The sequence below is a fragment of the Polypterus senegalus genome, chromosome 6, assembly GCF_016835505.1.
Source record: "Polypterus senegalus isolate Bchr_013 chromosome 6, ASM1683550v1, whole genome shotgun sequence".
Lineage (NCBI taxonomy): Eukaryota > Metazoa > Chordata > Cladistia > Polypteriformes > Polypteridae > Polypterus > Polypterus senegalus.
Window position 1 is genome coordinate 46,318,273 of NC_053159.1, and position 12,745 is coordinate 46,331,017.

The window sequence follows — 12,745 nt, forward strand, 5'->3', positions numbered from 1 at the left end:
AGCAGTTATCCTCTGGCACCAAAACAACCAATCCATTTTAAGATATCTTATCCCACAGCATTACAAACCCACCAACAGCATGCAATGCTGACTTTGTCTACGCTGTTTTGTTTGCCTATTAACAATTGATCTTCTGCTTGTTCAAGCCTGTCTGATTACTGTCTATTTGGATGAGATGGCATTGTGCTGAGGAAAGGAAGTGTTTTGATTTTGGCTGACATTTCTTTATATATATTTTTATTGACTTTAAATTATTGGCTACTTTCCTAACAGGCAGTGAAGTGTGACAAAGTATGACCATGTTAGACAGAAAGATATGGAAAAAGATGATCCACTGTGTCAACCCCTAACGGTAGCAGCCAAAAGAAGAAGAAAGTTATATTTCAAAAAAGAATACGACTGTCGCATTCATGTACATGAATATTTCTGTTTTTGTACAACATAAAATAAACAATCTCATTAAATATCAAATGGTTGTAATGTTCTATCATTTTCTAAAGCCACACAATCTAAGTAGTTTAACCACATCACGTTTGAAATGAACATGTGGAATTCTGTCAGACAATTCCAGGCCAGTCACTGTGAGGTACGTTCATGTTGTTTGCATGGATTTTTCCCCAACTATTTCTTTTTTTCCCCATCACCCCAAAGTTGTACAGGTTACATTAACGGGTGGCTCTAAATGTTGCTGCCCTATTCAAAGCTAACTCTGATCATTTGTTCGAAGCTTCCCATGACTGTACAATATTAATTACATTTATTAAGAGCGTTTCTAATCTACCGAGTATTTTTTGACCCTGAACTGCACTGACAAGGTTGGAGAATTAAGACTTACTGAAAGGATTTTGCATCTTTACTGCACTTTGCAATTAAAATGCGACATTAACCTACTAAAACCTGAAACATTCACAGACATGCAGTAAATATTGTGCTCCAGTAAAAACTGTCATTTAAAAAAAAAATTGTGGCTACTTAATATTCACAAATAATACAAATACATGTATATGGGTCATTCAACTTTATTTAGTCCGAATTACTTCAGTTTTCGAATTATAATTACGTTTCTGTCAAATGTCGCGTTACCCCCGATAGAGTGTGAGCGAGGCCGAACTGTTAACACTTAATAATACTATCATATTCATTTAAATATAATGTTCACTAAAATTTAAATGTTTAAGAACTAATCCTTCATTCACGTTACCGTCAGCACAAATCGCCATGTCTTGCAATTTTTACACTGAACTGCCTACAAAAGGGATTTGAAACTAACGCACCTCCGTCTCACTCTCTCACGTCAAAACTAGGAGGAGCTACAGAAGGCTAACATCTTTCTTAGGATTTCTGGGAGTTCTCCAATCTTTACAGGGGCTTTTATATTATTCACTTATAAAAACGGAATACTTAACATATGCTATAGTGATGCACGTCCATAGATGGCCTAACAATTTACTACTGATTTGTTTCATTCGTGTTTGTGTTTTGCAGATCCTATATCAGTTTCACGCGCTTCGCTTGAAATGGCACAGTCCAAACGTGAGGACAAGTCTTTTAAGACAAGTTACATTTTGCGCAGGACTTATTCCGGCATCTTAATTTAATGGCCAGTCAGTGTACAACACCAGAGTGGGAGTAAACTAAATAGTACATGAATTAATGTCCAAAGAGATAGATGATATTCATATTTTAAATAATAAATACATTTCACTACGTTATACATTCTAGTTACACTGACCTACCCAGTTTTCGCACGCTCCTCTCCCTTAACTTAGCGCCGACAGCACCGCAGACGAACCTTTAAGAAAGTCATCTGATAAGGCCACACCCACTCCACGACCAACGATTGCCGATTCCGGCTCGGGTTAATTTGTTCGTGCTATTTTTTATTAATCGCTAAACTTTAACAACAATGGATAAACATTTTACTGTATCCGCGATGACCTACCAACACAAATGCAAACCGGTATGCCGCCTTTAAGGATTTTTTTATAACCTATTATAATTCGCTGTAAGGAATGACTGTGGCACGTACGATTTATGCCTTGAGCACGCACTGCACAACTTGTGTACTTTTCTTTGAGCCATATTTTTTATCTCATAAAACATGCAAACCTTATTTGTCATTTGATGTTGTCATTGCTGTTGGATGCTGCAGTAATTAACACCAATGCCTTACAGTTTCCGTTTCCTTGATTCCAATTATCCAATGGTACGCGGAGGGCCATCGCATCAGTGTCCAAATAAATATTTGTGATGAACTCCGGGCAAACTGTGCATGCCAAAGCTCCCGTTGTCCTAGCAACAGCTACAAAACATACAACTCATGCCCAATAGCCAAAGTAATCATTGTAGTAGCATAGATATCCTTCCAAATACAGTATTTGTGATACTCAATAGTTTGAACATTAAACAGTACTGCTTTGGTGTGGTGGTCCATGCTGCATCAATAAATGATGGTTCATCACCGTGAGGTATGATGTGGACTGTGAGAACATCTCCACATTTGTTTGGTGTGGTTTAGTCCTGTAGCTTGCTTTTATTTTCTCTACTCTTTTCTTACTCTCTCCTTATTCCCCACTATCTGTTTAGACTGAATTTGGCATTCGTTTACCCAGCATATCAGTTGTATTCCTACAGACAGTGGAGTTGGCTTGTGTTCTTTATTGCCACTTGAGCCTTTTCTTTGTATACAGTTGTCCTTTAGCTATAGGATATTTGGCCTCTCTGAGTTTGCTCTCTTTCTTTGTGGGTGTGTATGTGAATGTGCCCTAAGATTGTTGAGAATTTTGATTAAGGATCATTAGATAGATAGATAGATAGATAGATAGATAGATAGATAGATAGATAGATAGATAGATAGATAGATAGATAGATACTTTATTAATCCCAAGGGGAAATTCACATAATCCAGCAGCAGTATACTGATACAAAAAAACAATATTAAATTAAATAGTAATAAAAATGCATGTAAAAGCAGACAATAATTTTGAATAATGTTAGCATTTAATCCCCCGGGTGGAATTGAAGAGTCACATAGTGTGGGGGAGGAACGATCTCCTCAGTCTGTCAGTGGAGCAGGACAGTGACAAAAGTCTGTCACTGAAGCTACTCCTCTGCCTGGAGATGATACTGTTCAGTGGATGCAGTGGATTCTTCATGATTGACAGGAGTTTGCTTAATGCCCGTCGCTCTGCCACAGATGTTAAACTGTCCAACTTTACTCCTACAATAGAGCCTGCCTTCTTAACAAGTTTGTCCAGGCGTGAGGCGTCTTTCATCTTTATGCTGCCTCCCCAGCACACCACCGCGTAGAAGAGGGCACTCGCCACAACCGTCTGGTAGAACATCTGCAGCATCTTATTGCAGATGTTGAAGGATGCCAACCTTCTTAGAAAGTACACAGAGCATCAGTATTGGCAGTCCAGTCCAATTTGTCATCTAGCTGCACTCCCAGATATTTATAGGTCTGCACCCTCTGCACACAGTCACCTCTGGTGATCACAGGGTCCATGAGGGGCCTGGGCCTCCTAAAATCCACCACCAGCTCCCTGGTCTTGCTGGTGTTAAGGTGTAAGTGGTTTGAGTCGCACCATTTAACAAAGTCTTTGATTAACTTTCTGTACTCCTCCTCCTGCCCACTCCTGATGCAGCCCACAATAGCAGTGTCATCAGCAAACTTTTGCACGTGGCAGGACTCCGAGTCGTATTGGAAGTGTGATGTATATTGATTGAACAGGACCGGAGAAAGTACAGTCCCCTGCGGCGCCCCTGTGTTGCTGAACACAATGTCAGACCTGCAGTTCCCAAGACACACATATTGAGGTCTGTCTGTAAGATAGTCCACAATCCATGCCACCAGGTGTGAGTCTATTCCCATCTCAGTCAGCTTGTCTCTAAGGAGCAGAGGTTGGATGTTGTTAAAGGCACTAGAGAAGTCCAAAAACATAATTCTTACAGCACCACTGCCTCTGTCCATTATGCTTTATTATTAGTTTTAGTGCTTTTAGCTATTACTGTAAATGCCTAGGCCTGGAGCAACTTTAAAAAAACACCATTTATTTTGTTGTCCTTCTCACTTGCTTTGTTTTGAGTTTCTGTGAATCAAGCTGGGAGACAAAGTCATAATGTTCTTTGAGGAAGCAAGCAGGCAGATTTTGTTTTAAGGATGCAAGTGCTGATAGAAGACCAAACAAAGTGTGTGTAGGACCTTTGCCTGTGTGAGTGAGGGGCAAGCTCTCAAGCTAGCGCATAAAACATATAAGTACTCAAATGACATTTAGAAGTATTAGGGCTCTTCAATACCTTAGGCAATAAGATTAAAATACCATATATTATGATATTAGTTAGTTTGAGCACTATAGGGGCCTAAGAGTTGATTGTTGAAAGTTAGGGACTTTTTCCTGAACATGTGCCGTGACGTAAGTACTGGTTTGGCTTCTGTCAGACCACTGTGCAGCTGTGTGCCATGCCTTAACAGCACTGTGCTCTTATATTAGCATGTGCTTGAAAGTTTGTGAACCCTTTAGAATTTTCTATATTTCTGCATAAATATGACCTAAAACATCATCAGATTTTCACTCAACTCCTAAAAGTAGATAAAGAAAAACCAGTTAAACAAATGAGACAAAAATATTATACTTGTTTATTTATTTACTGAGGAAAATGATCGAATAATGATCTAAGCTCAGCATCTCTGCAATTTATAGACTGGCTGAAGTGAGTCAGAAAATGGATTGAAGAACAAATGTAAGAATGTCCATTGTAAATATTTTGTTCTGATTTTGTTACAATGCATACATGACAGAACAATATGAATCACCATAGTTGATCTTATCAAATCAAATTTCCCCCTCCCTTCTCATCTTAGAGAGCAGAGAAAGAAAAGGTTTAATATGAAGTAATCATTGAAAGATACCGAAATATCCAAAAGGTTAGCAACAGTTCAGCATGTTTATTTCATTGAGGACAATTTTAATGAATGCCTGTCTGATGCTAAAATAAAACAGTTGAATTGTTCCTTATAAAGTTAATGCATTTTCCTGACTCTAAGTAGCATATGGCATCCTTGTCCCCTTGTTTTCTGGTCAGGCTTTTTTCAGCTGACCAAGATAATATGGTGCTTTAGCGGTGTAGTTAAGTTAGCCCAATAACTTTTTCGTTAATAATGTTCCATTGGGTTCTACCCCTAACTGAATTGTTAGAGGATTAGGGATTATTATGATGTCAAGATTGTTTAATAAATAAGCAAAAATTTTACATGTGATCTGGAGCAGTAGGTAGGTCATGACCTGTATTCATTTAGATAGTCCGAGTAATAGACTTGTGTGATGCACAATTTTTAATTTATTTTTGTTTTGCACAGACTGAGAAAGTGTTTATTATACAGTATGTGGAGTTGATTTTCATTCATTATCTCAAAATCTAATTGAAAAGTCCTGTTACTGATGGTGTCTCAGTTTTTTTTATTTAATTGTTTGAGAAAAACATAATTAAAAAAAACACAACTTTAAAAATAAAAATAAATTAACAAACCATAAAGACTCACTAATGTGCTTGTCTTGCGGTCTTGTATGTATGTTATCATCCAGTTGACACTCGGAACCAGCCAACTCTATTTAATTTAAAAAGCAACAGGCACCCACAGTGCTGCTTAAACATAAAGAATGCTGGCAGTCACCTGCTATACAAACTGTGTAAGTAACAGCACAGGATCCTAGAAAGTATTGTGCTATGAGGATTCGTGTTGCCGACATGCTCGCATCGTTTGTGCATTAGCAGCCAAGTGACTGTCTTTCTTAGGAGGTTTCATTTTGCTGGTGTGCTGGTATCGCTTGAGTATCCGCGGAGCTGGAGCCCTCAACCCGACTCTACGTCTCACTTCTGGGCCGGACAGACACACACACTTGCACGTGTAAAACTCTGTTTAATTTCAAAAGCACCAGGGGCACGGTGGCGCTAAAACATAAAGAATGCTGGCAGTCACCTCCAGTTCGCCCTCTGGTGGTCAACTGAATGATAACATGCATACAAGACCGTAAGATCACCCCCCACCCTACCCAGAAGGGGGTGGGTTAGGGCTGATTTCACCATATAATATTTTTAGTCAACCATTGAGAAACATGTGTACCAAGTTTCATGAAAATCACTCCAGCCATTCAGTAGTGATGCTGGAACATACAAACATACACACATTGACTTATATATATATATATATATATATATATAGATTAAGATGTAAGAGTTAGGATTAAAAAGACTTATGCCTACATATATTTTTATTATTCTGTATGAGCTAAAAAACAACAATAGTTCATTAAGCCAAAGTTTAGATGTGCAGGACAGCTGGAGAAAGATGGGTCCCTCGCATAAAGAGGGAATGTGAACTCTGGCTGTAAATAATGGTAGCAAGCAAGAATAGTCCTTATCAAACAGGTAAGATAGACAGAGTGGGGTCTGGCCATTGGACCTTACTCCTTTTCTATGTTAACTAATGTTGTCTTATTTTAATTTCTTATTTTGTCTTTTATTTTTCTTTTCTTCATTATGTAAAGCACTTTGAGCTACTTTTTGTATGAAAATGTGCTATATAAATAAATGTCGTTGTTGACACCTCGTCAACTAAGAATTATTGGTGGAACTAATTAGAGGCAGGATTAGAGCAATGGAATGTTAGGAGTCCAATGAGGAAGAATAACAATTGTAATAAATGTAAAAGGTGCTTATGACTGGATGCTCATTGTTCCACCTGAGCTGAGTCTGTAAAGCGTGACTCTGCTGCCTGTCCTGAGACTCCAAGTGTTTTTTTTGGGGCTGAGGTTGCCCCTGCCACATCTGCCTGCTTCAACAAGATCAGGATATGAAACATAAGTCCAAAACAAGCTAAGGTCAGTACTGTCAAACTGTCCTTTTTGTCTCAGCCAAATAACTAAAAAAATAATACAATCTAAATCAAACACTCAAGTTGTAGGTTTTTATCTGCCATCTTGGATGACTAGGAAGTAGACCTTTATATTGTTGTCATTCTGATATCACTGTCTGTGTTTTTCCAGTTATTGGAGGTTAGCAAGGCTATGGCAATGCCTACAAACTGATGGTGTCCATAACATAAACAAAATAGCATTCCAAAAAAATGTTAAAACATTTGAACTATTTAACAGTTGTCTTTAACACAGAAGAAACCATAAATATCCATCCATCCATCCATTAACCAACCTGCTATATCCTAACTACAGGGTCACGGGGGTCTGCTGGAGCCAATCCCAGCCAACATAGGGCGCAAGGCAGGAAACAAACCCTGGGCAGGGAGCCAGCCCACTGCAGACAAGAAGTACATGCTAAACGAATTCAAAAGAAAAACAGAATCATACCATGGGCCACTTTTGGTCATTTAAATTCTGTGTTGTTATATTTTGCATAACCTGTAAAGCAGAATTTAAAAGTGCATGTTGCATGCCAGACCAGTATGTAAGATTTTAATCATACTACTGTATATACAGTAATCCCTCCTTGATCACGGGGGTTGCGTTCCAGACCCCCCCCGTGATAGGTGAAAATCCGCGAAGTAGAAACCATATATTTGTATGGGTATTTTTATATATTTTAAGCCCTTATAAACTCTCCCAAACTGTTAACATTATTAGAGCCCTCTAGACATGAAATAACACCCTTTAGTCAAAAGTTTAAACTGTGCTCAATGACAAGACAGAGATGACAGTTCTTTCTCACAATTAAAAGAATGCAAACATATCTTCTCTTCAAAAGAGCGCCGTCAGAAGCAGAGAATGTCAGAGAGAGAGAGAAAAGTAAACAATCAAAAAATCAATACTTGCTTTTAAGTATGCAGAAGCACCGCGATAAAGCGCCATTTTGTAGAGGAGCGTCCGTATCTTCTAGGCAAACAGCCCCTCTGCTCACACCCCCTCCGTTAGGCAGAGAGAGTGAGAGAGATAGAGACAAGCAAACAATCAAGCACCGCGCGGGAAGCATATCTTATATCATTGAGGAGTTTTAGTTAATATGTAATACGTGCTCTGATTGGGTAGCTTCTAAGCCATCCGCCAATAGCGTCCCTTGTATGAAATCAACTGGGCAAACAAACTGAGGAAGCATGTACCATACGTTAAAAGACCCATTGTCCACAGAAAGCTGTGACCAGCGAAAAATCCGTGATATATATTTAGATATGCTTACATTTAAAATCCGCGATGGAGTGAAGCCGCGAAAGTCGAAGCGCGATATAGCGAGGGATTGCTGTACTCTGTACATGTTACAGTAAATCTGAATCATACTGATTAATTACACTACATGAGGTCAGTAAGTCTGCAATACCAGCACTCAGGGAAGGTAAATGAAAAAGGATTGGTTTATGAATGAAAGTATAACATATCCTGATTGGATTAAAATCGATTCCAGTTAGAAAATGATTGCCTTCCCCTAGGTGGGTTATTCTGTCCATACAGTTGTCATTCCTTAAATTACAGATCTTTGTTCTTGCTTGAGTCCATTTCGCACCTTCAGGCTCAAGAAGTTTGCAGGTTCTCATCTTCAAGTTTTTGACACCATATAAAAAGCATCTTGTCCTATGTCAACAACAACAACAACATTTATTTATATAGCACATTTCACCAGATCTCACTATGTAGCTTTTTTCAACTCCTTTATTTTAAATATATTTCATTCCCCAGCCACCTCTTAAGCACCCTCTAGTGATTCATACTAGTTCCACTACAGAGAATACAATGGAGGAAAAAAAAGAATGGACGTGGACAGTGCGTTTGGCTAAAGGTACTGTACAGAGTAACTTTTACACTTTCTTGTTGGTAGAAATGTATTCAAGTCCATAATATGATTTGGTAATTCTGCTATTAGGCTTCGATGCCAGTGATTCATAACAATTTTAAATCAACTTTGAATGATTTTGTTTTTATTTTTACAACTTTACCACTTCTGGGTCTGTATCCTGCAGTAGGGAAGCCTGCAGCAATCTCTGTGTATCATGCCCCACATCCACTCATCCATGAGGCCCCCTGCTACAGATGCTTTCTGCAATTCATATGTGCGTTTTGGAAACACTTTCGTATTTCAGAAATAATACAAATACTGTAACTTTATTATTGCAGGAATGTATATTTACTATACCAGAAGATGAGGAAGTGGTGAGAAAGTTGCGTGCATTGTTTTCTTTTAAGAAACTTGCATGTAGTAAATCAAATTTTTTAATGAAAGTGTATATATTTTAGGTACAAATGTCAAAAATATTATCAATATACAAATGTCTAAAGATCTCAAAACCAAGTAAATTTCCCCAAAGTTACTAGTATAAAGGAACAGAGGAAATGCTGTATGGTTGTCTCATGAGAGTACAATTGAACAGTGTTATCTTAAACTTCAGGTATCTCTTACACTGGTATATGTAGAAGAGTTCGGAATCCCCAGATTTCTACTTATTTGTTATTAATGGAAACTTATACATTGAACAAAGCTAAAGGGAGAAATCAGTGGATGATATCAGCTTAGTGGTCACCCAAAAGGACTACATGAAGGTTTCTAAAGAAGGATTTTTTTATATATACTGTAATACACTGAAAAAGATATAAACATTTTCAGAGGTTAGTCTTTTTTCCAGTATTTAAGTATTTGCAGTTATTGTTAAATTTGAATAGCTGATAGTTGTATAATTGTGATTCCTAGATAAGTGAATTGCTGTTAAAAACTAGGTGAAATGTAAGTTTATAGAAAATAATATGGTGGTGATAGTTTATGAACCCTTTAGAATTTTGTTTGTCTCTGCATAAATATAACCTGAAATCTGATCAGATTTTTATGTAAGATCTAAAACTAGATAAAGAGTCCAAATAAACAAATGCCACAAAACATTATACTTGTTCATATGACAGGTTATTTTGGGAGTCCTTACTTGCAGGTCTGCCTTCAGTTATCATCAATCAGATTTCCTGTTTGCTGGTCTTTTTCCAGTCAGATATTTCAGTACCCCATGTTGTTCATTTTCAAGTAAGACCTCACTTGGGTGCATTCTGCCCACTGATTGTGAAACCAGGTACATTGTTACTATCAAAAGAAATACTGACATGCATCATTACAAAAAAAATAAACTTTATATTTATAAATAGTGTGGAGCTCGGCCCGGACACAGACAGGCAGACACCGATGGTTCACCTAACACACGTTTATTTTACATATTTACTATTTACAAAGGTGCACACAACCCCAAAACTCCCCCAAAAGTTCAGGCTTCTTACATAAATGCTTCTCTCTTCTGGCCGCCTCCTTTTCTCTCCTCCCAAGCTCCGTTCTTCTCCGCTCCCAACTCAAGCCACTGAACGGAGGGAGGCGGCCCCTTTTATAATCATCTGGACGTGCTCCAGGTGCCTCCCGATAATCTTCCGCCGGCACTCCCCAGTGTGGCGGAAGTACCGGCGGTGTACCTGGAAGCACTCCGGGTGTCCCTGGTTGTCTTCTCCCCAGCATTTCCGGGTGTGGCGGAAGTGCTGAGGACCAGGGCTCTCCAGGCATGGTCTGGAGGAGGCATAATCCCTTCTCTGGTCCTTCTAGGCATCCCGGCTAGGTGCCACCCCCAGCCACTTGCCACAACAGTTAAAACTGAAAATATTCTTATTAGATTATTAGCTACAAATGTGAACATCTGTGTTTCATTCTAAGCTATTCACGACCCACTGGTTAGAAGATTCATCAGCTGACTGTCACCAAACAATGTGGCACAGAGCCATTATGACTTCTTGCATATGAGGCATGCTTCATATTTTAATTCAGAAATATTTGAAAATAGTTCTGGTGGACAGATTTGTTCTTGTAATTGGAGTCTGCAGAAATGGGGAGTGTTTGAAATAAAAATGTTTTTCATTTTTACTACTGCTATGGTGCATTATGGTCATCGGTTTAATTCCCATACTTGACTATTGTCCCAGACACATTCTCCGCAATTGTTTGTGAATTGTCATTCCACATCCACAAAGATGTGCTGGTTAGTTTGATTAGGCAACTGCGAAATGGCCTCTGTGTGTCAAAGATAGACTGGCACCCTGTCAATGGCTATACCAAGTTTATATACTCTGAAAGAAAAATGTTTATTCTTGTCTTTGATATTTGGAACATTTTATTGGCTGAAGTATGATAGAATTATTGGTCAGTTCAATCAATGTAGCAAAATTCAATAATTTTTTTAAACTTTATTTCTGATAAAGCAAATTTCACTCAAACTCGCTTAAAAAGTGCATGATGTTGCAGTTATTTCAAATGTGATATAACTGTTTACATAAGATCAATTAAAACTAAGAGCATATATATATTGGGACATTACTGTATATATATATATATATATATATATATATATATATATATATATATATATATAACCAGTAACGGCTTACTGCACGATAACGTGCAGTGAATACACTTGAATTATAGTTTCCATACTCTTTCTTTGTACGTTTAGCATTCGTTTGCTTAGAGGTTCATGCACTTGTTGCTTCCTGAGCAGCTCTACTTTTATCCACCCTAGCGGCCTGCTTCTTCTCTTCTTCCGTTGGCATCTTTTCACATTAAAACTGATTAAGTCAGTTTTTGTGTTGCAATTACCTAGTACATTTTTCTTAATTTTTCACTTAAGCTGGCACTTAAGTGTTCAATCTGCCTCAAGAATGATTTAAGATATGAAGAGGTAGGGGAAGTGACGGCGAAGGTGGTAGGGATCAGAACGGTGCCAAGAAGCATACGCCACATGGCCACCCTGCTGCGCACTGCCGAGAGTTGATTCTACAATAAAATGAGATAAAATTAAAAAGAGTAATGAAATCATCACCCCGAAAGGGGACAGTAGAGGTCATGTAGTATTTCTGTACCAAATTTCAGGTCAATGGGTCAAACGGTTTGCAAGCTACAGGTGATTTAAAATCCTGGACAGACAAATGGACAGCCATGGTAGCGTATTACATAAGAATATATATTATATATATATTTTGAAATATTGGGTATATTGGAAAAAGGATGCTAAGAATAGAGCTGCCAAGCAAGAGGAAAAGAGGAAGGCCTAAGAGAAGGTTTATGGATGTGGTGAGAGAAAACATGCAGGTGATGGGTGTAACAGAACAAGAGGCAGAGGACAGAAAGATATGGAAGAAGATGATCCGCTGTGGCAACTCCTAACAGGTGCAGCCGAAAGAAGAAGAATTAAAACTAAGAACAAAAGGTAGGTGCCTTACCAGCTGTTAAACTATAAACAACATGCAACAAAACTAGTTCTTTGCTGGGGGGGATTGAGAACAAGTGAATATTGTTGTCACACACACAACTCCTGGACCCTAATTTAATGTCCAACTAAGGATGCTGGGCTCTTTCAAGATTCCAACATTTTAAAAATCACACTTTTAAGTTAACTGCTGATTATGAATTTGCCAGCATCAGAAAAAGCAAACACATGCTTTGTAATGCTTTGGCATGTATTCCTAGTCCATGAATCCAACCCAAGACCTCTTCCTTAAATCCATAACCAAAAAAGAGTGTGAGTAATGCAGATGTCTTAATGGTTTCTTTGTTTTGACATGGAGCTAAAACAAAAAAAGATTAAACAGGAAATATACTCTCACATACACAGCATACAGTTCATCAGTTGTTAGACACTATGGTTAGCATGGCTGCCACACACCTTTAGAGTCCTGGGTTCAAATTATGACTACTGTGTGATATAGATTGGGTACTCTGGTTTCCTTAC

General features: G+C 38.3%; 1 protein-coding gene across 9 annotated transcripts in view; it reads right to left on the reverse strand.

Moving 5' to 3' along the window:
* Positions 1–12,745, reverse strand: part of LOC120531013 — a 133,509-nt gene that overhangs the window by 77,268 nt on the left and 43,496 nt on the right. For 2 of the 9 annotated variants that reach the window (XM_039755937.1, XM_039755932.1), the window contains exon 1: positions 1,737–1,828. The exons of 1 other annotated variant lie outside the window; for it this stretch is intronic. Coding sequence is in view for 1 of the 8 variants with exons in the window: in XM_039755936.1 (XP_039611870.1) it covers positions 2,110–2,121 (12 nt within the window). In the remaining 7 variants the exon portion in view is untranslated. Of the gene's footprint in view, positions 1–1,201; positions 1,219–1,274; positions 1,302–1,732; positions 1,829–2,109; positions 2,181–12,745 lie in introns of those variants that run through there. 6 more of the 9 variants (XM_039755936.1, XM_039755935.1, XM_039755938.1 and 3 more) reach the window with 6 other exon arrangements.